Source organism: Elephas maximus, chromosome 3, assembly GCF_024166365.1.
Source record: "Elephas maximus indicus isolate mEleMax1 chromosome 3, mEleMax1 primary haplotype, whole genome shotgun sequence".
Taxonomy (NCBI): Eukaryota; Metazoa; Chordata; class Mammalia; order Proboscidea; family Elephantidae; genus Elephas; species Elephas maximus.
The window spans coordinates 61,423,219-61,450,827 of record NC_064821.1 but is presented as its reverse complement, the minus strand read 5'-3'; the positions used below and the strand labels follow the sequence as shown (position 1 = coordinate 61,450,827).

General features: G+C 37.5%; 1 protein-coding gene across 4 annotated transcripts in view; it reads left to right on the top strand.

Moving 5' to 3' along the window:
- EIF4G3 (eukaryotic translation initiation factor 4 gamma 3) overlaps positions 1 to 27,609 on the top strand; it is a 381,417-nt gene that overhangs the window by 23,326 nt on the left and 330,482 nt on the right. Inside the window, exon 1 of one of the 4 annotated variants that reach the window (XM_049878168.1) lies at positions 131 to 5,203. The exons of 2 other annotated variants lie outside the window; for them this stretch is intronic. In XM_049878168.1, coding sequence (XP_049734125.1) covers positions 5,160 to 5,203 — 44 coding nt within the window. In that variant the 5' untranslated portion in view covers positions 131 to 5,159. Of the gene's footprint in view, positions 1 to 130; positions 6,248 to 27,609 lie in introns of those variants that run through there. One more of the 4 variants, XM_049878167.1, reaches the window with a different exon arrangement.

The window sequence follows — 27,609 nt, the reverse complement described above, 5'->3', positions numbered from 1 at the left end:
TTAATAGTGTGCATACAGTTTTGTTTTCTGCCTTTTTCCATGCCAGGCATATATTTTCTTGTTGTAACAGACATCCCACTTTTTAAAAATATCTTCATTCATTAGATATTTATTAATTTAATTATTCTCTTAATCTGTAGATGACTTTCATTTCCTTATTCCTTTTTTTTTTTTTTACTGGTTCATACAATTGAATTTAAGCAAGTAAACTAATATTAGTAGTTTTGATCTAAGATGCACTTTAAAATACTTCAGTTTGCTCATGGCTGTGGGAAATTGGAAAGAACACTGGACCTAAGGATATGTAGCCTGGTATATGAATCTTTACTCATGAAGCTATCTGGGCAAATTCCTTAATCTCCCTGAGCCCCAGTTTTCCTGTCTGTAAAATGGGAAAAACAGGACCTCTCCCTTTTTCAAAGGCTTGTGGTAAGGCTTAAGTGAAATAATGGAAGAAAATGCTTTGTAAATGTTAAAATGTGATGTAGTTTATAAGATGGTGGCATTAGTGGTTTCTGTCCACGGAAATGCACTTGACTTATTTGACATTGTGAACACTTCAAGAAGCAGTTTTACTATTTATCAAAGTTCTAAGTGAAAACAACTTGAGAATTAAAATGTAGTTTTTGTTTTGTTCTTATTTTTCATTTTCTACCAGTTTTCGGTATGGGTTCAGGTTATCACCATGTATCATGTGTAATTATTATTTTTTTAGTTTTGAGCTTGGCGACATCTGAGGTCCCCAAGAATCATCTTTGGGTCCTATAGGAATACTTTTCCTCCAGCACAATTGTTACATTTAAAATTCAGAAAAAGGACGCCTTCTTGTATTGCTGCTGTTGTTGTTGTTAGGTGCCGTTGAGTTGGTTCCGACTCATAGCGACCCTATACACAACGAAACACTGCCCGTCCTGAGCCATCCTTACAATTGTTACGCTTGAGCTCATTGTTGCAGCCGCTGTGTCAATCCACCTCGTTGAGGGTCTTCCTCTTTTCCGCTGACCCTGTACTCTGCCAAGCAAGATGTCCTTCTCCAGGGACTGATCCCTCCTGACAACGTGTCTAAAGTATGTAAGGCGCAGTCTCACCATCCTTGCTTCTAAGGAACATTCTGGTTGTACTTCTAAGACAGATGTGTTCGTTTTTTTGGCAGTCCATGGTATATTCAATATTCTTCCCCAACACCACAATTCAAAGGCGTCAGTTCTTCGGTCTTCCTTATTCATTGTCCAGCTTCCATATGCATATGAAGCAATTGAAAACACCATGGCTTGGGTCAGGCGTACCTTAGTCTTCAAGGTGACATCTTTGCTCTTCAACACTTTGAAGAGGTCCTTTTTAGCAGATTTACCCATGCAATGGGTCTTTTGATTTCTTGACTGCTGCTTCCATGGGTGTTGATTGTGGATCCAAATAAAATGAAATCCTTGACAACCTCAATCTTTTCTCCGTTTATCATGATGTTGCTCATTGGTCCAGTTGTGAGGATTTTTGTTTTATGTTGAGGTGCAATCTGTACTGAAGGCTGTGGTATTTGATCTTCATTAGTAAGTGCTTCAAGTTCTCTTCACTTTCAGCAAACAAGGTTGTGTCATCTGCATAACACAGGTTGTTAATGAGTCTTCCTCCAATCCTGATGCCCCGTTCTTCATATAGTCCAGCTTCTCGTATTATTTGCTCAGCATACAGATTGAATAGGTATGGTGAAAGAATAGAACCCTAATGCACACCTTTCTTGACTTTAAACCAATCAGTATCCCCTTGTTCTGTCTGAACAACTGCCTCTTGATGTTTGTAAAGGTTCCTCATGAGCACAATTAAGTGTTCCGGAATTCCCATTCTTCTCAATGTTATCCATAATTTGTTATGATCCACACAGTCGAATGCCTTTGCATAGTTGATAAAACACAGGTAAGCATCCTTCTGGTACTGTCTGCTTTCAGCCACGATCCATTTGACATCAGCAATGATATCCCTGGTTCCACGTCCTCTTCTGAAACCGGCCTGAATTTCTGGCAGTTCCCTGCCAGTATACTGCTGCAGCCGTTTTTGAATGATCTTCAGCAAAATTTTGCTTGCGTGTGATATTAATGATATTCTATAATTTCCACATTCGGTTGGATCACCTTTCTTGGAAATAGGCATAAATATGGATTTTTTTCCAGTCAGTTGGCCAGGAAGCTGTCTTCCATATTTCTTGGCATAGATGAGTGAGCACCTCCAGCCTGCATCTGTCTGTTGAAGCATCTCAATTGATATTCCATCAGTTCCTGGAGCCTTGTTTTTTGCCAATGCCTTCAGAGCAACTTGGACCTCTTCCTTCAGTACCATCGGTTTCTGATCATATGCCACCTCTTGAAATGGTTGAATATCGACTAATTCTTTTTAGTATAATGACTCTGTGTATTTCTTCCATCTTCTTTTGATGCTTCCTGCGTAGTTTAATATTTTCCCTATAGAATCCTTCACTATTGCAACTCGAGGCTTGAATTTTTTCTTCAGTTCTTTCAGCTCTAGAAACGCTGAGCGTGTTCTTTCCTTTCGGTTTTCCATCTCCAGCTCTTTGCACATGTCATTATAATACTTTGTCTTCTCGAGGCACCCTTTGAAGTTTTCTGTTCAGTTCTTTTACTTCATCAGTTCTTTTGCTTTAGCTGCTCGACGTTCGAGAGCAAGTTTCATGGTTTCCTCTGACATCCATCTTGTTCTTTTCTGTCTGTTCAATGACCTCTTGCTTCCCTCATGGATGATATCCTTGATGTCATTCCACAACTTGTCTTCGGTCACTAGTGTTCAATGTATCAAACCTATTCTTCAGATGGTCTCTAAATTCAGGTCGGATGTACTTAAGGTCATATTTTGGCTCTCGTGGACTTGCTCTGGTTTTCTTCAGTTTCAGTTTGAACTTGCATATGAGCAATTGATGGTCTGTTCCACAGTTGGCCCCCGGCCTTGTTCTGACTGATGATATTGAGCTTTTCCATCGTCTCTTTCCACAGATGTAGTCAGTTTGATTCCTGTGTGTTCCACCTGGCGAGGCCTATGTGTATAGTCGCCATTTATGTTGGTGAAAGAAGGTTTTCGCAACGAAGAAGTCGTTGGTCTTGCAAAATTCTGTCATTGGATCTCCGGCATTGTTTCTGTCAGCGAGGCCGTATTTTCGACCTACAGATCCTTCTTCTTTGTTTCCTACTTTCACATTCTAATCACCAGTAATTATCAATGCATCTTGATTGCATGTTCGATCAATTTCAGACTGCAGCAGCTGATAAAAATCTTCTTTTTCTTCATCTTTGGCCCTAGTGTTTGGTGCATAAATGTGAATAATAGTCGTATTAACTGGTCTTCCTTGTAGGCGTATGGCTATTATCCTATCACTGACAACGTTGTACTTCAGGATAGATCTTGGAACATTCTTTTTGATGATGAATGCAACACCATTCATCTTTGAGTTGTCATTCCCAGCAGACTACATGATTGTCCGATTCTAAATGGCCAATACCAGTCCATTTCAGCTCACTAATGCCTAGGATATTGATGTTTATGCGTTCCATTTCATTTTTGATGACTTCCGATTTTGCTAGATACGTACTTTGTGCATTCCCGGTTCTGATTATTAATGGATGTTTGCAGCTGTTTTTTCTCATTTTGAGTCATGCCACATCAGCAAATGAAGGTCCCCATAGCTTTACTCCCTCAACGTCATTAAGGTTGACTCTACTTTGAGGAGGCAGCTCTTCCTCAGTCATCTTTTGAGTGCCGTCCAACCTGGGGGGCTCATGTTCCAGCACTATATCAGACAGTGTTCCGCTGCTATTCTTAAGGTTTTCACTGGCTAATGCTTTTCAGAAGTAGACTGCTGGGTTCTTCTTCCTAGTCTGTCTTAGTCTGGAAGCTCAGCTGAAACCTGTCCTCCATGGGTGACCCTGCTAGTATCTGAATACCGGTGGCGTAATTTCCAGCATCACAGCAACACAGAAGCCCTCACAGTAGGACAAACTGACAGACACGTGGGGGCTTCTTGTATTAGCAGAGTAGATAAGTGAATGTGCAGGGGATTTTTATTTTTTTTTTTTTTTTTTTTTTTTATGCCCAGAGACTGGAGTTTGAAGGGCCTTTTGTGTTTTGGTTGTATTGGAACCTGCTGAAAGTGATTTTACTTAATTTCTAACAATTTGTTATAGACACGTTGTAGGTATTTCATTCCTTGAGTTTGTATAAGAGTACATTCCTTTGATAAGATTTAATGCCAAGAGATGTATTTAATTATCCCATAGGAGTCATGAATGAACCACATATTGTATTTTATTGTTGTTAAATCCCGAATGCCTTGTCAGGTGAATTGTTTTACTTTAAGGATCTGAATTGAAATTTGGTTATCCTAAGCTGTAGCTCATATGTACATTTTAAATAAAACCCATTTTTCTTCAATTTAACTATATGCTTATCAGATACAGGGTCTAGGCACAAAAAGGAGCTTTACCCTTGCTTTTGGTGAAATTGAAGGCTTTAGTCTGTTCGTGAATAAGGGAAAATAAGCACGAGTGATATATACAATTGTGAGAAGCCTCCATTTGGCCAAATAGTATTCAGATACATACTGCTGGTCACTTTTTCTCATTTTTCTCTATTTGGGGAGAAAAGTAACCCTTTCTATGTATTCCAGAATTATATTTATGAAAGTAGCTTAGCTATATTCAGCTTAAGATTTAACTGAATGGAAATGGACAGCTGGTAATGGTAAGGTTGGGATACTCAAGGGAGACGTAAAGAACTAATGGAATCTTGAGAGAAGTGGAAAAAAGAAGGAAAAAGTACCACAAATTATGCTAACATAGATTTCCAGGTCTTTCTTACCTAGAGCCACTGAGTGAGTTTGAACTGCCAACCTTTTGGTTAGCCCTGAGCACTTAACTGTTGGCCCATCAGGGGATTTGGAAAGATCTGAAGTAAGGGGAAGAAGATTTACAGTTGAGGAAATGGCATAAGCAAAGACTTGGTCAGCAAGTAGGAAATGGTTTGTGGTGTGTTTAGGGTAGTTAGAAGACTAGCTAGATTGGCTGAAATGGAGAGCAGTGACTGTGTAGTGCATGCTGGAATTTTGGAGAACTTTTGACTATTTAGCTGAATAATCTGTACTTTTATCCTGTAACAAGTGGATGCTTTTGAAGAGGTTCCTAACACCTTCGGTTGTTAGCATAAGGTGAGGACGATTGTGCTGGATAAATTGAGATGGACAACAAGCTAGAGGTAGTATACCGGGCCATTGAATGTTTCCCAAGGTTTTGCTGATGCATGTCTAGTCTGGGGGGAAATAAAAAGGGATGATCATGAAAGCTGATGTACAGTGAGAAAGATATGATTTTAATATCCTTGATGATAGAGAAAAGACTTAAAACCTGCTCCAAGGTTTTGAGCCTGGAAAATGATGTTGTTACTGATGGAGTAAGAAAGATATAGGATTCTCTAATTTTATGTGATGTTTTGAGATAGTGGGCAGATAAATTCAGTTTAGGACATGTTGAATTTTAGATGACTGGAATATCTCACTCATTTTACAAACAAATGCAGCTATCTGGAGATTTTTGGAAGTAGGGAAATGGAAGTCAGAGGAGCAGAAAGGTTTGGAAAAAACCAAATCTGTGAAAATATAAGCATAATGGCGAGAGGGAAGAGAAAAGCTAAGATTCTTGAGGTCAGTGCAGTATCTGGTGATTTGAAGAGAATGGGGAAGCTACCTACAGAAAAAAGGAAGAAGTTGCTGAGAGGAAAGAGGAGAACCAAGAAAGCCCAGCCTTTAAGCTTTTCAGATTAGGTTCCCACTGAACTTTATTCATGTAGTTGGAGAAAGTGACATTTAATACTTGACAAGTAGCCTTTGATTTAAAACTCTGAGCTCTGCCTAAGTTATTCTTGCTACATTCGAGGAAGATTGAGGACTGAAACGAAGTTCCTTTCTGTGGAAGCCTAAAATTAGTCATCGAAAAGCTTTGGTTTTGATGCTGTTGTTATTAGTTACCATCAAGTCAGCTCCCAGCTCCTGGCTCCTGGCTCCTGGCTCCTGGCGACCCCATGCATAATGGACCATTGTCATCGGTAGGGTTTTCACTGGCTGATTTTGGGAAGTAGATTACCAGCTCTTTCTTCCTAGTTCGTCGCTTAGGCTGGAAGCTCTGCTGAAACCTGCTCAGCATTGAAAAGACATGCAAGTTAACACTGACAGATGGGGATGGTGTCTGCCCTTGAGGTACGTTGGCTGGAAATTAAACCAAGTCTCCTGCATGGAAGGCGAGAATTTTACAACGACCTTCAATGCCCAATGAAGAAGGGATAGTGATGGGATAAAGAGTATTTGATTCAGGAGGACAGCACATACAGAGGCTGAGGACAGTGAAAGGTGACTTCTTCATTAAGGAGCTTGGATTTCACCCGCGTGACAGTGGGGAGCCATCAAAGCTGCAGGCTGGGGAATGTTATGGTTAATTTGTGTTTTACAAGGACCCGTCTGGAATGTTGTTTGGAGGGAGAGGTGTGTAATATATTTGTAGTAAGTAATTCAGATCCAAGATTAATGCATATATTAGGATTTTTATTTGGAACTTTTAAATAGGTTGTATATATTTTTCTTAAGGATTACTTTTCAGTTTGTTTATCTGTTTATCTTAAATTTTCCAAACATAAGAAGCATGTTTAGATTATTTTTCCCAAGAAAACTTGAAGCTAGGTAAATATCAACCTGTGTATGGTTTACTTGGGCTTTATTTATTTTTAAAAGCAGGTATAGTGTTCAGCCTTTCTTCATAGTGCATAGTTAGTGGTAGGTTTGTAGTAGTTTATAATCGAGTGAAATTGAGGCATGTTGTCTTGACAGCCATGTAAATGGAGCACTTAATAGTGAAAGCACCTGCCAGCTAAAAATAAGAGCATCTTTTGTCATCTTGCCAAGGAGGTGTATGTGTGTCTTTGTGTGTGTGTATGTGTGTATCTCCATCCTTGTTAGATCAGCTAGGAATTTGAAACGTTAGGTTAATTTGGCTGCCTTTGAAATATAAAGGGAAATTATCTAGTTCAAGGTGTGATGTCTGGATAAACCATTGGATATGAAGCCAGAAAACATGACATGTTCTACATTGGAAATCAAAACTTTGAAAAAAAAAACATTTGGAGGGGATTTTCCTTATGCAGAAGGATTCTTAAAGATAAACCACTTTTGGCTCTGAGAAGTGAAACTGACTTGAAAATAGTCAAAAGTAGAACAAACCCGAACCAAGAGGAGATAATTCCATTGAGTTTTACAGATTGCTTGGCCTGTTTGGGTCTTGCAAATTCAAGATTAGGAATTCATATTTTATCATCTTGTTTTCAGTTCTTTTTCTTTAGGTAATAGCATTTGTAAATATGATATGTATATAAATATGTATGTGTATATATGTGTACTTATGTATATTTAAATTATGCCATTAGCTTATTTGATATTTCTTATTGGAAGTGCTTTTTCTTATGTCTAAGCATGCCTAACATTAGTAGTCTATGTAGCGACCAGGTTATTGCAAGCAGAGGCACATTCCTAGTTGCAAATATGATTTTTGAATGTTCTGTTACCCACTTGCTGGTTCAGACATCTTCAGAAATAAACAAATTCCATTTAATTGATAACTCTGATGTTCACTTTTTTTTTTTTAAATCCCACTTTTAATTTGTAGATTTTGTTGGGTAGGCACTTAACATTAGTTCTGCTTTGAGAAAAGTGATTGCTTACTGTGCTTTAGGAGCTGCTAGCTAAGTCTGATGCTTCTTAACCCTTAAGTAAGAAAAATGGGGCTTACTGACAATAGGCGGTTTTGCAGGACTGAATCTGGACAGCTGGTTCAGCAATGTAAACAATGGCAGCTGTCTTTTGTTGGCTCCTCTGTTGTTTGAAGTGTAGTGGAACTGCCCACAAATGGCTTCACCTGCTGACTCATCTTCCAGCCCCTAAGCAACCATAGTATCCAGTGTTATTTAATGCTGGGGTTGAGAATAAAGATAACCAGAGTGTTAGAATGTTAGGGTTGGGATGGATCATGGAACTCCTCTAACTTAGCCCCTTCTCAGATGGCCTCAGCCATCAAAAAAAAAAAAAAGGCACTGTGGCAGATACCAAAGTTGATAGTTGTAGTGATGCCGCTATTCAAGTGCTGTTAAGTCTCCTGAATGAGCGGCACTTTTTTTCTGTCTAGGAATCCTTGAGATACAGTACTTTTTAGCTCCCCTTAAAAATAATGCATTGTTTTGAAATTGGCTATAAACTGTTAGTACAAGGGTAACACACATTTAATGCCTGTGATACTATGGAAAGAAATAGTGGCCATTGTCCTAAAAATTTTCTAATCTAATTAGAACATAATATGAGAAAGGAATGGGGAACCTTTAGGAGCCGACTTATAAAACAAGTATAAAGCTGATTTACCTGATACTGACATTGTGAAGGAGGCTTACATAAACTTACATTAGCTCTGGAGCAGTGGTTTAGATTTTTGGTACAAAATAAATCACTTGCAGAAATTGTTAAAAATTCCCATAGATTTTTATTATGTAGACTGGGTTGGGGCCCAGGAATCTGCCTTTTAGTAAACATGCCAGGAAACTAATGTACATGTTCCACAGAGAACACTGTGGGGAACAGTGACTTAAAACAATGATTCTCAGATTTTTTTTTTTTTTTTGGTTTCAAAACTCCTTTGTTGCCATTGGTGTTAGTTGCTGTTGAGTCAGTTCTGATTCATGGTGACCCCATGTGTTACAGAGTAGAACTGTTCTGTAGGTTTTCTTGGCTATAATCCTTATGGAAGTAGATTGCCAGGCCTATCTTCCTGGGAACTTCTGGGTGGGTTCAAACTGCCAATGTTTAGGTTAGCAGTCATGTTCAAATTGTTCGCACCACCTAGGGACCTTCAGTGGGTCCATTAGGTCTTTACAAATATTGTTTCTAGAAAGTAATAGTGTTTCCTGTGTTTGTCAGTTTGTCAAAATTATTTTTAATAAGAGCAGCAATGACTCATGTTGTACTCTGTGCAGAGTTTCAGCTGTTATCTTTATTAGAAATTATTGAGAACCTCAAAAAAGCATTTATTATATGGGCTATATCTGTTGATATTTGTTGTTAGGCGGCGACAACGGGTCTGACTCGTAGCAACCCTGTGTACCACAGAATGAAACACTGCCTGGTCCCGCTTGCACCATCTTCACAGCCATTACTAAGTTTGAGCCAATTGTTGCAGCCGGCCTGTCAGTCCATCTCATTGAGCGGCTTTCTGTTTTTTCACTGACCCTCTACTTTACCAAGCATGATGTCCTTCTCTAGGGACTGGTCACTCCTGATAGCATGTCCAAAGTATGTGAGACAGTCTTGTCATCTTTGCTTCTGAGGAGCGTTTTGGCTGTATTTTTTCCGAGACAGATGTGTGCGTTTTTCTGGCAGTCTGGTAAATACTCACTATTCTTCACCAACGCCATAACTCAGATGTATCAGTTCTTCTTTGGTCCTCCTTGTTCATTGGCCAGCTTTCACATGCATATGAGGCTATTGAAAATACCATGGTTTGGGTCAGGCACAGCTTAGTCCTCAAAGTGACATCTTTGCTTTTTAACACCTTAAAGAGGTCTTTTGCAGCAGTTTTGCCCAATGCAATGCATCTCTTGACTTTTTGACTGCTGCTTCCATGAACGTTGATTATGGATCCAAGTAAAGTGAAATCCTTGATAACTTCGATCTTTTCTCCGTTTATCGTGATGTTGCTTATTAGTCCAGTTGTGAGGATTTTTGTGTTCCCTGTATTGAGGTATAATCCATACTGAAGGCTGGGTAGTCCTTTATCTTCATCAGCAAGAACTTCAAGTCCTCTTCATTTTCAGCAAGCCAAGGTTGTGTCCTCTGCATATTGCAGGCTGTTAGTGAGTCTTCTTCCAGTCCTGATGTTGTGTTCTTCATACAGTCCAGCTTCTCGGATTCATTGCTCAGCATACAGATTAAATAAGGACGATGAAAGGATTTAACACTGATGCGCACCTTTCCTGATTTTAAGCCACGCACTATATCCCCTTGTCCTATTCAAATAACTGCCTCTTAGTCTGTGCACAGGCTCCACCTGAGCCCAATTAAGTGTTCTGGAATTCCTGTTCTTCACAGTGTTATCCATAATTTGTTGTGATCCTCACAGTTGAATGCCTTTGCATAGTCAATAAAACACGGGTAAACATCTTTATGGTATTCTCTGCTTTCAGCCATGATCCATCTGACATTGTTCCACACCCTCTTCTAAATCTGTCTTGAATTTTTGGCAGTTCCCTGTTGATGTTTTTGAATTCTTCAGCAAAACTGTACTTACGTGTGATATTAATGATATTGTTTGATAATTTCCACATTCTGTTGGATCTCCTTTTTTTGAATGGGTACAAATATGGAAGTCATTTAGTCGGTTAGCTGGGTATTTGTCTTCAAAGTGTCTTGGCATAGATGAGTGCTTCCAGCATTGCATTCATTTGTTGAAACATCTCAATTGGTATTCCATTAATTCCTGGAGCCTTGTCCCCCCCACCCCCACCCCATTCCTTTCAGCACAGCTTGGACTTCTTTCAGTACCATTGGTTCTTGATCATATGCTATCTTCTGAAGTGGTTGAATATTGACCAATTCTTTTTGGTACAGGGACTGTTCCTTCCATCTTCGTTTGATACTTTGTGTGTTGTTCAATGTTTTGCCATAGACCCCTTCAATATTGCAACTTGCGGCTTGAATTTTTTCTTCAGTTCTTTCAGCTTGAGACATGCTGAGTGTGTTCCTTAGTTTGTGGAGGCCATTAAAAATAGCATGTGTGATCAAATTTTATTTTATAAAATATATAGAAAAAATGCTTGGCTGTACAGATAAGTGTTCTTATGGTTTTCTCTGGTTGCTGGTGAGATTGGAGTGATTTTTGTTTTCTTTCTGTGCTAAGTGACTTTTTTTTTTTTTACAGTAAGCATGTGTTGTTTTTATAATCAGAAAAATAGAACTATTTTATTTTGAAAAATGAAACCAACCCAAAATTTGACTCCCTGCAAGTTCCTCATTCAGCAAAGAGATTAAATTGTTATTTTAAGGGACTAAGAGTAAAGAAGATTTAAAATTAATTTATAGGTTTTCAACAGGGAATCAAGTGAGAATGAGAGGGTTTTCTTGTTGTTGGTAACTGTTAACTAGAAACTTAACTAATTAGGCATTGTGTTCCCAAAGCATTCTGATTAAATGTATCTTGTTTTACCATAATGTCAGTATTAATGATAATCTCACAGTGACGTGAACTAGATTCTCCCTAATTTGTTTTTATGACACCAAGAGAAATGGTTTAAATTACTTCAGAATTGGCGTCAGTAAACAAGTTTTATTTTTAAAGAAGTGGCAGGCAGATTGGCGCAATATTTTTTATGATGCCTGATCTCTTGTTATTTGTTACCGAGTTTCCTTACAGCCCTTTGCCATCTTGTCCTTGCTGTCCGGGCTTCCCTCTGGGGCTGCAGCAGGGCTGAGTCAAAAATGGCTGCTGCTGCAGCAGGGGCGGGCATAGTATAGGGCTTGGCTGCTGTGGTTCCTGTGATAAAGCAGGAGGAGAAGCTTTCTTATAAAAGTCGTTGCTACCAGCATTGGACGTTTCTTGTGGAAAAGTTTCTGTATTGCAGATTGTGCTGTTAGGAGGGAATGCCGCTGTGTGTTGGGATTTATAGCCTTAGTAGGGGAACCGCCCATTCTCTGCAGGATAAGAAATCTCAGCATATGCTCATGTTCACTGAGCAGGATTGGCCATTTTCAGAAATCAGCAAGGCTTACCTGCCTGTGTCTGTAGATGACAGAGAAGAGTACAGAATGACAGTGATTTCTGGCGTGGTGGGTGAATTTACTGAGCAGGTAGCATTTCCTTCAGGGATGGAGTAGGTGGTGTCTTAAAAAAAAAAGCATTAAAAAGGCCTTTCCTTGCGTGCAGCCTGTGTGAGGAATACTTAAGGTTTGCACATTACTTTTAAGTTTACACATCAAAAGTAAACTTAAAATGTTAAGGTGAGAGATGGTGAGTGGTTTGAGGAGCACTCAAGTGAGAGCATTGAAATTGCTGGATGTGTTCCTTAGGCCACGCCCCAGAGTGAATACACTGCCATTCGGCTGGGCCCTGTTTCGTGCCTGAGTTGCTGTCCTTTTTGCCTATGAGTAGGGATAGGCATAATGTAGAGACACCAGAATCTGCTGCTTAGCAACCAGTGAGACCTGGTATATATGGATGGGCACTAACATACTACTTTATTCCTTTTTTCTTTCAGTGTAATGAGAAGAGGCTGTTCTGTTTTATAAAAAAAAAAAAAAAAAAGCTCCCTTCCCCAGAGTATATAAAGCTGTATGCGATCATTGTAGAAAACAGGAAAAAAAAAATGTATAATCCCTATAATCCCACAATGCATTTATCAGTTGTTAACATTTTGATATATTTCTTTCAAGAATTTTTTGTTAATGTATTTTTTTATATACATGTGTTACGTATATATTACATATGTATGCATATATATCAGGTGCATAACTGTGAATCATACTGTAAATGTAGTTTTGTATTTTTTAAATAGGTATGTTCTCATTTCACTAAACGTTTTTAGAGCTTCTTTAATGGCTTTTTAATATTTTAGCGTGTGGCTGTACCACAGTTTACTTAAAGCACATCCCTTATTGCTAGATTATTAACCATTTGCTCTTAAAAGGAATGTTGAAACTAACGTCTTTGTGCGTAAAGTTTTTCAATATTTAAGATACTTCCTTTGGATAGTAAAAGTAAAAATGGCTGGGCCAACAGGTGTAAACATTAATATAATTGGTACATATTGCCAGGTACATATTGCCAGATACATATTTTCACTTTAACTGCACTCTGTGCTAGTGCCTCACTATACTTTTACCAGCATTAATTAAATTTTTGTTAATTTGATAGGTGGAAATGACGTACAATTTTAATTTGCATTTCCATTCTTATGGGTTTGAGGTTTTTTCCCCATGTTTTTAGTTTTTATTTCCTCCTTGAAAATTATCTGTTCATATCCTAGATTCATGTACTTACTGAGATCTTAGAGTAGATTCTAAATTTAGCAAAATAATGCTTGCGTGTTATAAAAAATACAAATTCTGTAGGATTATACCTCTATCCCTAGTGGTTAAGAGCTCAACTGCCAACCAAAAGGTCGGCAATTCAAATCTACCAGCGGCTCCTTGGAAACCCTATGGGGCAGAACCAACTCTGTGGCACTTATTGACAACAACAACATACCTCTATATTATATGTGGAAAGCCCTCTTCACTGTATGTTATCACAGTTAGCAGTTTGGTGTGTCTATTCTTACAGATGGTTTCCCATACATTTACAAATTATGGGAGAGAGTAGCAGAGATTTTTCGGGAAATGTACTCTGGAGCTGGACTCGGTGGTTAATATTCTGACTGTCAGAAATGTGAAGTGTGACCTTGGGGAATTTAGAAACAGTTGTCCCAGCTCCCATTGTTCAGTGGCTTTATACCTTGGGAATGCAACTTAACCCTTATTGTGCTCCAGTTTCCTTCTATGTAGAAAGAGGTAATTAATTATAGATGCTAGTGCCTTGGGTTAGTAGGAGGATTAAATGAGTTAATACATGTAAAGTTCTTATTAAAACTTAAGTACTTGTAGTTTAGTGTTAGTGTTATAGTATACAATAATATAGTAATACAGTAAAGCTGGTACTATTATTGTTATATTACATATATCTAAAAAGAACATAAGTGGGAGTATAATGCATGTGCTTTGTGACTGCTTTATCATGTATCATAAATGTTTGCCATGCTAAACCCACTGCCATCGAGTCGATTCCGACTCATAGCGACCCTATAGGACAGAGTAGAACTGCCCCATAGAGTTTCCAAGGAGCGCCTGGTGGCTTTGAACTGCCAACCTTTTGGTTAGCAGCCGTAGCACTTAACCACTGCACCACCAGGGTTTGCCATATTGGCACATACAAATTACTCTGTAGTCTAGTTGTACTATCATTTATATTTACCTTGTTTCCTGTTGAGCGATTTTTTTTTATTACAGTGAAAATATACGTGACAAAACATGCTAATTCAACAATTTTTGCATGTACAATTCAGTAACACTGATTATATTCTTCAAGTTGTGTAACCATTCTCGATATCCTTTTCAGTGCCTCCTTCCACCTCCCTCCCACCTTTGGTAAAAACCAGTAGTAATTTTTGGTTTCTCTGTATTAGCTTATTTCATTTAAGTGAGATCATACAATACTTGTCCTTTTACGTCTGACTAATTTCACTCAGCATAATGTTTTCAAGGTTCATCCATGTTGTGGCGTGCATCAGGACTTCATTTCTCTTTATGGCTAAGTAATATTCCATTGTATGTATATACTAAAAAAAAAAAGTATATACATACGTCTTGTTTATTCATTTACCTGGTGATGGATATTTCGGTTGTTCACACATTTTGGCTATTGTGAAAAGTGCCGCAGTGAACACTGGTGTACAGGTTTTGGTGACAATCACTTTTAATACTCAATAGCTTTTGTTTTCTGACCCCCCCCACCCTTTTTTTTTGGATAGAAGGTGTACTTAACAAAAAATATCTTTAGATCTTCCCATAGGCACTAATTAGAATTAAAACAAAACAAATCTTTCCTGTTTTCTGCACCATCTCCCTCCTCTAGGGTTGGTTCCTTTTTCTTTTTTAAATCTTGGTTCTTTACTCTCTTAATATCTGATGATTAGTGGTTTTCTACTCATGTTTATGAATGAAGAATTAGGTGGATTAGTAGAGTTAGTTGGCTTGGGATGGAGTCCCTGTAGTTGTGTGATAAGCTTCTCTCAGAATTGAGTATTGTCTATAACTTTTGCAGGTGGGGCCTGACACCAGGGATAATGTATTTGTGCTTTTATTTTTTCTTGGTATAGTTTTTTTTTTTTAATTGTACTTTAAGTGAAAGTTTACAAATCAAGCCAGTCTCTCATAAAATTTATATACACCTTGCTATATCCTCCTAGTTACTCTCCCCCTAATGAGACAGCTCACTTCTTCACTCCACCCTACATTCCCATGTCCGTTCAGCCAGCTTCTGTCCCCCTCTGCCTTTTCACCTCCCCTCTAGACAGGAGCTGCCCACATAGTCTCATGTGTCTTCTTGTTTTAAGAAGCTCACTTCTTATCAGTGTCATTTTCTATCTTATAGTCCAGTCCAATCCCTGTTTGAAGAGTTGGTTTGGGAATGGTTCTAGTCTTGGGCTAACAGAAGGTCTGGGGACCATGACCTCCGGGGTCCTTCTAGTCTCAGTCAGACTGCTAAGTCTGGTCTTTTTACAAGAATTTGGGGTCTGCATCCCACTACTCTCCTGCTCCCTCAGGGGTTCTCTGTTGTGTTCCCTATCAGGGCAGTCATTGGTTGTAGCCGGGCATCATGTAGTTCTTCTCTCAGGCTGATGCAGTCTCTGATTTATGTGGCCTTTTCTGTTTCTGGGGTCATAATTACCTTGTGTCTTTGGTGTTCTTCATTCTCCTGTGGTCCAGGTGGGTTGAGACCAATTGATGCATCTTAGATGGCTGCTTGCTAGGGTTTAAGACTCCAGACGCCTCTCTCCAAAGTGGGATGCAGAATGTTTTCTTAATAGATTTTATAAATGCCAGTTGGCCTAGATGTCTCCTGAAACCATGGCTCCCAAACCCCCATCCCTGCAACTCTGGCCTTTGAAGCATTCGGTTTATTCAGGAAACTGCTTTTGGCTTAGCCCAGTTGTGCTGACCTCTCCTGTGTTGTGTGTTGTCTTTCTAGTCGCCTAAAATAGTTCTTGTCTACTATCTAATTAGTGAATACCCCTTTCCCTCCATCTCTCCCCACTCTCCTAACCATCCAAGAATATTTTCTTCTCTGTTTAAATTATTTCTTGAGTTCTTGTGATAGTGGTCTCATACAATATTTGTCCTTTTGCAACTGACTAATTTCACTCAGCATAATGCCTTCTTAGAATAGTTTTTTAAAGCAAAATATTGCCAGTAAAAGTGGAAGTTATTCTGGTAAGAGAATTTGTGCTAACAGGATTACATTATCATCAGTTTTTGGTATATTTTCAGATATCATGTCTTGTGGAGTTTCTCATGCATAATATTTTCCAAATATATTTCAGTAATGACTGTTGACCCATACTTCTCTTTAAAAACAGATAAGTGTGAAGTGGAAATCCTAAAATACCTAAAAATAATCATCTCTCCAAGAAAATTACTAGGTTTTGAAAGTTGAGGTCTATCTCTGCATTACCATTATTGCATTGGTAGTGGTCGTACTTTATAGATTTTCTTGTGTGAAATGAAAAGCTCCTTGTGACTGTTTTTTTTTTTTCGTATTTAAGTTATTGGATAACAACCATTGTCCCCATTTAGTATATCATTTTAAAGAGAAAACTGTACTATAAGAGACGTTTCTGATTTGCATATCATTAGTTATTGAATCTGTTAAAACAATGTTTACCTTTCATTTGATGTAATTTTTTAATCTTTCAGAATTTTGTGACATTGGTTAGATTTTGATACAGAGACTTGTATGTAATCGGTTTTGAGCCATAGTGTTGGATGCTGGATATTTGAATAGTTTTAATTAGATGTTATCATTGAAACATGAATATGTTTCACTCAAGTGATATCGTAACGTACATAAATTTACAATTATTGTTTCAGGTGAATTAAATTTGATAAAATAAGACACATAAAACACACTGGATATTTTAAGAGGTATCAGTCAAGAATAGTGGTGTAGAAGAAATAGGAAAGCTTTAGAATTGAACAAATATGGTTTTTAGTCCTGGTTCCGTCACTTATAGTCATGAGATCTTTGGCAATTCTTTTAATCCAGTATTTTTGAGCTTCAGTTTTAGACAAGTTTCCCTGTCTGTAAGAGGGACCTGGTGATACCTGCCTCACAGATTTTTCTGAGGATTAAATGAGATCCTCTGTACAAAGTAACAGGTATCCTGGCTGGCGCATATGTAGTTGGTAGTGAAGACATGATGCCGGTACAAAATAAAAATCATTTTCTGAAGACTTGAACTGTTTAACAGGGTACTGCCTTATCAGTATGTTTTAGCTCTTCTAGTATTATGCTATGTTGATGACTATAGCCAAGGTTTGTACAGTTTGAGAACGCTGTATTTCAAGGCTCAGAAGGTGAAGAAACTCAGAAGCTTGTGAGAAAGAGAAGCTTGGCCTGATGCAGATGCTCCTTGGTGGACTTTTGAAAAGCTCTGGGACCTCCTCTTTGTCGTCTTTGTTTATTATAACCCATCAAAAACATTAGCTTCATGACCTGAGCCATGAAGATATTTTACCGTATGCTAATTAGTTCCAATTCAGCCTGAATTTTGTTGTTACATGTGTCTTCTATACTAGTATACCAAGGTCTTTTATTTCCTCAGAGTCCTGTTCTGTTTCATTTACAAAAATGATTCAAGCAGATAAGGAACCGTTACGGGAAAGGTCTTATTCCAAAAGGTTACTCAGATATTTGAGATTGTTTGCAGGACCCCTGTTTGGAATATCAGAACTGTCTCTCAAAGCGTGAAGTTGCTTCATTTTGTTGTTTAGATACTTTCTTGAAAATATTTTGTATGTTTACTAAATGTTTGGTGTAATAAATTTTACTTTCTGCTAAAAAAATAGAGATAGGTGTATCTTATCGTACATTACAGAAATACATTAATAAGTGAAATGCCCTGTAGTCCAGTCCCTCCTGAGTTAATCTTTTTACAGATTAGTTTCTAAGCCTGTTTTATCATTTACTTTTAAGCTAATTTTTCCAGTTAACCAATTTTAACTAAAATTGGATCACATTGTATATAATGGTTTTATGATTTTTTAAAAAAATACATGAATGTTTTTCTGTGTCAGTAATGGATATCTTCATTTTTGAAACAATTAGAATTCCTTAGTATGGATGATTTTTAACTTATTTTTAATCAACTGCCTCTAATCTATTTGTATTATTTCCATTTTCTTCTATTATGAGCCGTTTTGCACTAAACATTCTTGTACAAATACTTCTTATACTTGAATGCATATTTCTGAGGATGATTTATGGAAGTAGATCAACAGGTGTGAACAGAAGTCTGTCAAGTATGAAGCAGGTCAAAGCCACGAACATTCAGTGTTGGCGCTTGTGAGTTTTAAATGGTTTGGTTCCTTGTTCCAGTTAGATCCTTATTGTTTTTCTTTCTTCTTTCCTACCTATTTTTACTTTATATTCTTTAGCTAATGTGTTCTAGTTAGCCACTTTAAATCTTTTTATAACAAACTGGGGGATGGCGTTAGTTATAAAAGGGACAGAGAACTTTCTTTAAACCACAATTTTTGTATTTGGCCAAGATACTAAAAAACCCCTGCTCCCCACAAAGTAGAAAGTTGAGTTGGTTCCCACTCACGGTGACCCCGTGTATGCAGGGTAGAACTCCGTAGTGTTTTCAAAGCTGTGCCCTTTCAGAAGCAGATTGCCAGGACTGTCTTCTGAGGTGCCCCTGGGCGGGTTCAAACCACCAACCTTAACCATTTGTGCTACTCGGGAAATCAAGATAATAATAATAATACATTTAAAATTTTGAATGATATAATGAAGCTAGTCTTCCTTGTTTTCTTTTCTGCTAGTCGGATACTTTTTTCATGTGTTCTATTTTCAGTGAATTTATCAATATAAAATTTTGTCCAAAGGAAGGTAGTTTTTTTGTAATTGTAAAATTGACATAACATACATTTAACCATTTTATAGTGTACAGTTCAGTGGCATTTGGTGTATTCACAATGTTGTGCAACTATCACTTTTCTCTAGTTTTAAAACTTTAATTCCTTGTGCCAGTTAAGTAATCATTCCCAAATTTCCCCTTCTACCGTCTCCTTGTAACCTCTTATCTGATTTCTGTCTTTATACATTTCCCTGTTCTGGATAAAAGGAATTATTTTATCCTTTCATATAAAAGGAATCATACAACATGTGACTTTGTGTGTATGGCTTCTTTCACTTATCATAATGTTTTTGAGGTTTATCCAAGTTGTAGTATGTATCAGTGGCTCAGTGGTAGAATTCTCACCTTCAGTGAAGGAGACTTGGGTTGGATTCCCAGCCAATGCACCTCACATACAGCCACCACCTGCCTGTCAGTAGTGACTTACATGTTGCTGTGATGCTGAACAGGTTTCAGTGGAGCTTCCAGACTAGACAGACTGGCCTAGCGGAAGAAAGGCCTGGCAATCTACTTCAGAAAACCAGCCAAAGAAAACCCTGTGGACCACAATGGTCTGATCTCTTTGTGTATAGAGTTGCCATGAGTTGCGGCTGACAGGACTGCTGCTAACAACTCAAGGATGTAGCAGTACTTTGTTCCTTTTCATGGTTGAATAATTGTACATTGTGTGTTTATGTATATATATATATGTGTATATATGCCATAATTTGTTTATCCATTTAGCTATTGATGGATATTTGGGTTATTTCCACCTTTTGGGTGTAATGAATAATGCCCCTATAAACACTCATGCACAAGTTTCTGTGTGGACATATGTTTTCATTTCTCTTAAGTATCTACCTAGGACTGGAATTATTATGTCATATGGTAATTCTAAGTTTAACTTTTTGAGGAACCACTAAACATTTCTTTTTTTAACATAACAACTGCACTGTTTTACACTCTTAACCAGCAATGTACGAGATTCCAATTTTTCCACATCCTCATCGACACTTGTTGCTTTTTTTTTTAAATTAAAGCCATCCTGTTGTACATAGGGTCGCTATAAGTTGGAACTGACTCAGTGGCACCTAACAACAACGATAGGTGTTGCTGTGAGTCAGAATTTGCTCAACAGCACCGGCTTTGGGTTTTTTTTTTTTTTTTTTTTTGGTTTTAATAGGTGTGTGGCGCCCTGGTGGCTCAGCGGTTAAGTGCTGTGGCAGTTAACCAAAATATCAGCCATTCGAATCCACCAGCCGCTCATTGGAAACCCTGTGGGGTAGTTCTACTCTGTCCTGTAGGGTCGCTATGAGTTGGAATCGACTGGATAGCAATGGGTTTTTTTTTTTTTTTTTGGTTTAATAGGTGTGTACAGCTATCTTATGGTAGTTTTAATTTGCATTTCCTTAATGACCAGTGGCGGTGGACATATTTTCATGTGCTTGTTGGCCATGTGTATATCTTCTATGGAGAAATGACTATTCAAGTCCTTAAAATTTTTAAATTAGGTTGTTTGTGCTAACTTATTTACTCCTAATCTGAATAGAGCTTAGTCATTTGGAAAAAAGAATGCAAATTTAGATAAGTTCAGTTGCTGACAAGAAAAAAAAAACAAACCATTGCCATCGAGTCGATTCCGACTCATAGCGACCCTATTTAACATAGTAGAACCACCCTGTAGGGTTTCCAAGGAGTGCCTGGTAAATTTGAACAGCTGACCTTTTGGTTAGCAGCCATAGCTCTTAACCAGTGTGCCACCAGGGTTTCCTCAGTTGCTGAAGTGTGAGCTTCTTGGAAAGAATCTAGTTGATGTACTTTGTGCCACATCTGTACTGATAGTGCCTGCCAGGTATCTGGTGAATAAAATGTAGGTGGATTTAAAGAATCTTGGTATAAGGGCAGACCATGTTGGTCATACATTTCTTTGATGTTCTCTTAACGACTTTGAGCTCCTTGAGCACAAGGAGTGTTTCCTTATCTGAGATGACAGTAAATCACTGATGGATTTTAAAAAATGGTAATTTTCTTAAAAATGTATCTTCTTTCCCCTGAGATTTGTTATTGTAGACTGATAGTAAATACTGAAAATATTCATAAGAAAGTGAGCTAAAGTTTATATTATTAAACAGTAGCTGTTAAAAGTAAATGTATTTTGAAACTACATGATTACTGCAAGAAATTTAGACAGTTTTGACTCCCCATTTAATAGCGTGACTTTGGGCAGACTAAACGGCTTTGCACCTCAAGTTTCCTATTTTGAAAAAGAGAGTATTTGTCCCTGGAATTGTTTGAGGGTTAGCGTTAACATGTAAAGTGCTTGGAACAGTTGGTACATGATACCTGGCGTAAGAAATGTAAGCTGGAATATTATGATACAGATATTTCTCTTTTGAAAAAATGTGTTTTGTAATATGAGTTTACCACATTGATTAAACCATTCTCTCATTGATGGGCAGATAAATATACTCTAAAAACACTATTTCTGAAGAATGTTGAAATGGCAAATGTTTTGTTACATATTTACAACAACAACAAAAATATCTTATTCTTTTCTTGGATGATTTTAAAGTGGTGTTTGGTTTTTGTAACCACTGACAACTCTTTTTCGATTTTAGTTAGGTCCTTAGCTGAAGAGCTTAATTGATGCTTCATAGCTTTTTACAAAACAGGAAAATAATTAACTACCTTTCAGTCCTAGCCTTGGGTATGTCTACTTTTCTCAGATTCTGTTGTGTATAGTTTATAGAATATTAGTCTCATTTTCAAATGGTAGTCTTCATACCACCCATTGCTAAAACCTGCTTAAAAACAAAAAACCTGCTTACTTCTATGTTTTTCTTTTTAGAAACTGCTGCATTAAATAATTCTTTCCAGGCTACTGGGACCTTGAATTGTAGTGAAAGGAAGAACATTTTATTGTTCCTTTTCTGTTATTTTAGTTTATTGCCATCTTTGTAAGTGGAATATCAGTTTGATAATTATTTTGTCATTGTGTTGGTTATCCACAGATGTCTAGAGACTGTTATATTTTCCTGAGAATATGCATTCTGATACACTTGAGAGAAGCCAGCGTAAAACAAATTGGGAGGGTATGGTTGCGAATGTGAGAAATATTTGTTAATTTTTTTAGTCATTATGTGAAGTTAATTAACATTTTTGTTAGACTCTTGAGCGACCCAAGTAAGTGGTGATATTTTTTTTTTTTTTTTAACTGAAGGAAATGCTACTTTAAATAGGATAATTTTGGAATGTGGTAACTAAGGCTTGGGTAGTAACTCAAACTTGGCTGCTCATTCAGATCAGTTTTACAGTTTGAAAAAATACACAGGCCTGTTGAATCAGGCGTTTTGGAGCTGGGGCTTTAAAAAAAATGTAACCCATCATGGAGCTGGTGCAAGACCGAGCCGCCTTTGATGTGGTCATGGGGAGTTGGGCAGACTCCATAGTTAACAACAACAACAGTAGGGTTTTAGATATGCAACTAGAGTTAAGACCGATGGCCTAGAAAACTGGAATGGTTAGTTATGAGTTAGTTAGGTCTTAAATGTCATATAAGGGACATTAAATTGGGATTTGCTTAATTATTTGAACAATATCTTTTCTTAGAGCTTTGAGTGCTAGCAAGGTGTTCATTGTTGGCCAGTTTCTGTTTGGATTCTATTCCTTGTTAAGATTTTTGACTTATAATGATCAAGAAACAATGATTCCTTTACATCTCAGTAGACAGGTCCTTTAAATTTTTTTTGTAGATTGATAATGAAATAGGGGTTTGACTAACGACTAGAGGAAGATGTTTCCTTTTGAAATAGCTTGATCCTGGGACCTTCGTAAAGCGCTAACCAGGCATTTTGCATCTGACATACTCTTAGGACATGGAATATTTTGTTACCAGTATTAGTCACATTCACAAACCGATGGCATTGGTGGCTGTTATCTGATCTCCATTCCATTATGGAGTGAACTTCCTTCGTTCACACAAAGCTGTTCATGTGCAGGGTCTTGTTCTAGCTCTGTGCGGTTGAGCAAGACATGGTCCTGCCCTAAAGAATGTACTATTATTGAGGGTTATTAAAAATACCATAAAGCCTGCCTAATATGTAATTCATTTTTTTAAAAATGTGTGCTACAGAAGTGAATATATTTAACACATTCTTTAGTGCGTAATGGACTCTAATTTTAATCTGGATTCTAATTAGCATGTTACCAGGACCTGAGTCACTGTGGTTCTTAGAGATGTCTGGGATCCAAATTTCTGTCTTTTGAGCATGCCCTCTTTTGGCCGTGTGCACCTCATGGTCCAAGAGGGCTGCTCCAGCTCTAGCCAACAAGTCTGCATTCCAGTTATCAGAACTGGGAGGACAAAGAGATACCTCCCCTCTTGCTGGAAGAATCATATACACTTCTGCTTTTATTGAGGAAAAGGGGGAAACAAATTGGGGACAACTAGCAGCCTCTGGCATATAGAGTTTTTATGACGATGTTCCCTGCAGAATGATGGGTTCATACCAACTCCCCCCACCTAAGAAAAAAAAAAAAACCCAAAACCAAACACGTTGCCGTCAAGGTGATTCCACCTGTATAGGACAGAGTAGAACTGCCCCGTAGGGTTTGCGAGCAACGGCTGGTAAATTTGAAATGCCAACGTTTTGGATAGCAGCCGAGCAGTGGGTACTTAATCAGTGGTAATTTAAAATTCAGTTCTTTGAGTGCTTGTTATTTGCCTAGCTCTTTGCTCTACTATATAAACTTGAGCTTCAAGGAAGAGAAGGTGGCAACTGTATCTATTTAGACACATAGTCTCTTTCCTAAATTAGCTTTAATCTCTAAATTAGCTTTAATCTCTTTGGGCAGACAGATATTTATATGAAACAGTTAAACAAAAGAAGTCTTGTGTGTTTGTTAGCTGTTAAGAAAGAAGATAGTGAATAAAGTAGGTTTCTTGAGCTGTAGTCTGGGCTAAATGCTGTTTATACCAGTCCATGCACCCACATATAAAAGAATTTTAAACTGTATAATTGAGTCATAGCCCAAATAACAGAATTATATTTTAATAGTATATTATATTCAGCCTTAAGATACTTAGTAATTCACCAGTGAAATCTTAGATGTGTCAAATGTTGAAAATCCCTAGTAATGAACTAGAAAAATAGGGAGTTGTAGTGAATGTAAGGTGTATCTTCACAAGAAATTTTTGACTGTTTGCTTTTTTCCGCCAAGTTCATTAACTGCAGGATTATTGTTTTATTTTTAAAAATATTTTTAAAATGTAATTTTCCATTATTTAGCTTGTCTTTAGCTAGGTATGAGTATTAAATTGGAGTAACTAAAATGATGCAAGGTAAAAATACATGTAAGAAAATAAAATATTGTCATGGTACTATTAATTTGTTTCCTTTTTTTTGTCATAAAAATTTTCATTTCATTTGGCGTATTTCATTGAAAGAAGATTCAGTTCTATTGGTTATTTTGTGTTTTCATAATCAAGAAGATTTAAAAACTTTCTTATATCGTTGGATACAAGAAATCAGATATATAAAATCTCATACTCTTTTAGAAGCAAGATTCAATATTTACGTAAGAATTTGAGGATGAGGGCAATTGAAGTTACAGGAGTAATATGGCAAAACAATACCTATTTGTCAGTCTCTGTTTAAAAAAATCTCAGAATTTATTACATTTAATTTGATTTTACCCATAGTGAAGTAATAAGAGTTTTCCCTTCCATTCTGTATTTTTATTTATAATTCATGACTTAATGGAAATTCCTTAAAAATTAGAAACACTCCTACCTTGGTTTTCATTGAAATAAAATTTTCAAGATGATACAAGTTATTTCATTCTTATTACAGAGGCAAATTATTTCTTCCCCTTTACTTTCACTTTCAGTGTTTTATGTTCTTATCATTGAAATTGTTTGCATTGAAAACAGTATTTCTGCTTGCAGTTTTAGTCACTTATATTTGTGGCCTGACTAAGATTGTTTTCATTTAATCAGGTTCTGACTAGTGGGAATAAATAAATTCTAATTATGTTATGGAAACCCTGGTGGCGTAGTGGTTAAGAGCTACAGCTGCTAACCAAAAGGTCCGCAGTCCGGATCCACCAGGCGCTCCTTGGAAACTCTTTGGGGCAGTTCTGCTCTGTTCTGTGGGGTTTCTATGAGTTGGAATCGACTTGATGGCAATGGGTTTTGGCTTTTTGCTATTTATGTTACGGGGAGAAAAACAACAACAAAAAAAAACCCGCCAAAGAAGCATTTAAGTAATATGTTAGGGTTTGTAAGGAAAAACAAGTTCTCTTGCACAAGACAAACCTTTGACATCCAGCTTAGGATAGTTTTTTGATCTCTCACTAATCATCATTCCCCTTTAAATGTAGACAACTTTGATATCTTGAGCAGGATTCTGTAATTCTGTGAAAAACATGAAACTTTCCTGGCTTACTCTGTACCCTGCTTTTTCTTCTTCCCTCCTTGAGTGGTCTATCTTCAACGTCTATTCTTCTCTGTGGGATTATGTTACTCCTCTGGGCGTAGTCTCTTCCTCTGTAAAACTGGTAGCTAAACTTAAATCAACTCCAAGGTTCTTTTTACCTTTACATTTTATTAGCCTGGAATTAGGGCAAATAATCCCTTATTTTCTATCTCCCTAGAAATAAACAGTGACCCTTTTGTTACTAAGGGCTTTTTTAAAGGTATAGTCGGGAAATAAATAAGGGGTCAGGGTTGGTAACCAAGAAAACCTTAGAGCAATAAGTAATTATCAGAAAAGTTTTAAATTGATTTTAGAGACAGTCTTGCAAAAGAACTGTTTTACCTTGGTCATATTGCTTATTACTGGGATTGGAGCACATTTAAAATTTATTTTCATCCTCTCTTCCAGAACAATAATCCTGTTAGGGCAGAAAAACCGTGACTTAGTAACCATTCAGGCACCTCAGCATTAGGAGGCACTCCAGAACAACACTGACCTATAAAACTTTCTTTGATGATAAAAAAAGTTTTGCATCTACATTGTCCAAAATGGCTATGAGCATTTGAAATGGGACCAGGGTGACTTGAGAAACTGAACTTTTAATTGAATTTAAGTATCTATCTATTTATATCTGCATGTGGGTAGTGACTGCCATAGTGGACAGCATGGCTTCACATTATTCTTAACAACCAGCAAAGATTTTTTGGGGGGACTCAGCCATATGCCCGACATTGTGCTAGATGCCAGAGAAAATAGGAACTGGCAATATGGTGAGGGAGGTAGACATAGTAGCAGTACAGTGTGATAGTTGCTGTATTTTAGCGAAGCACGGAGTTCTATATGAGCATAGACAAGGGCACCTAATTAATTCAGGTTCAGGGTGGGTTGGGGTTTCTATTATGTCAAAGGAAGTCTGGTATCAAAGTACCTCGTATTATACACAGGTAGTCAGCTTGAGTCATTCCTTTTTTTACATAACCACCAAGAGATATGGAACCACTTAAACCAAAACCAAAACAAAACCTGTTGCCGTCAAGTCGATTCCAACTCATAGTGAGTGTATAGGACAGAGTAGAACTGCCCATAGGGTTTCCAAGGAGTGCCTGGTGGATTTGAACTGCCGACCTTTTGGTTAGCAGCTGTAGCTCTTAACCACTAAGCCACCAGGGTTTCCATGGAATCACTAGGACATTATTATTTGCAAGTGTTTGGGATCATCACTGGCATTTTTTGGCTTTAACTGTGAAGCTTGTATAGTTGATAGGTCTTCATTCATTTAAGATGGTGTTGACTTCATTTCTCTTGTGCAAATCTGTGCTATAGAACCCCAGGTCACCAAAGCTGCAGTTTGGCTAAGTGGTTACTTTTTTTTTTTCTTCCCCCCATTATTATTATTTAAATTGTGGTAAAATATACATAATAAAATTAATTATTTTAACCATTTTTGAGTATAGAATTCAGTGGTATAAAGTACATTAGCAGTGTTGTGTAACCATCACTACTATTTCCAGATCCTTCTTTATCATCCCAAACAGAAACTTTGTACCCATTAAACAGTAACTCCCTATCTTCCTCACCCCCCGGGCCCTGGTAACCGGTTGGTCACTTCTGTTCTACTTTCTGTCTCTATGAATTTGCCTATTCTAGATACCTCGTGTAAGTGGAATCATACAATATTTGTCCTGTATAGTCTGGCTATAAACAATGTCTGGTTTATTTCACTTAGCACAATGTCTTCGAGGTTCATCTGTCTTGTAGCATGTATCAGGCTTTCATTCCTTTTTATGGTTGAATAATATTCCATTGTATGTATATGCCATGTTTTGTTTATCCATTCATCTGTTGGTGGATACTTTGTTTCCACCTTTTGGCTGTTGTGAACAATGCTCCAAAGAACAATGGTGCACGAGTATCTGAGTTCTTTTAATTTTTTTGTGTATATACCTAAAAGTAGAATTGCTGGGTCATAACTTAATTCTATTTCTAACTTTCTGCAGAGCCACCAAATTATTTTCCATAGAGGCTGTACCATAAGTGGTTACTTTGGAAGTGGGTGCAGTTCAGGTTAGTTTCTAAGGCCATGTCTACCCCTCAAGTAACATTTTGTTTGTGTTATAAAGTACTGGCCAAGGAGACTACCTTGGTTCTGTGTCTCTTAGCAGTATGTATTGCAGAGATCCTCGGGACCAAATTTCTAAGGCTTTGGGTCTTGTATATGAATTTGGAGCAGAAGAGTAACTTCTTACAGCTTCTTTAGGCCTGACCTTTTGTAGGTTCTTCTGGAGAAGAGGGAATGCCTAATCAGATCTTAGCATTTCTGAGTATTAATTCATAGTCCCTTTGGTTT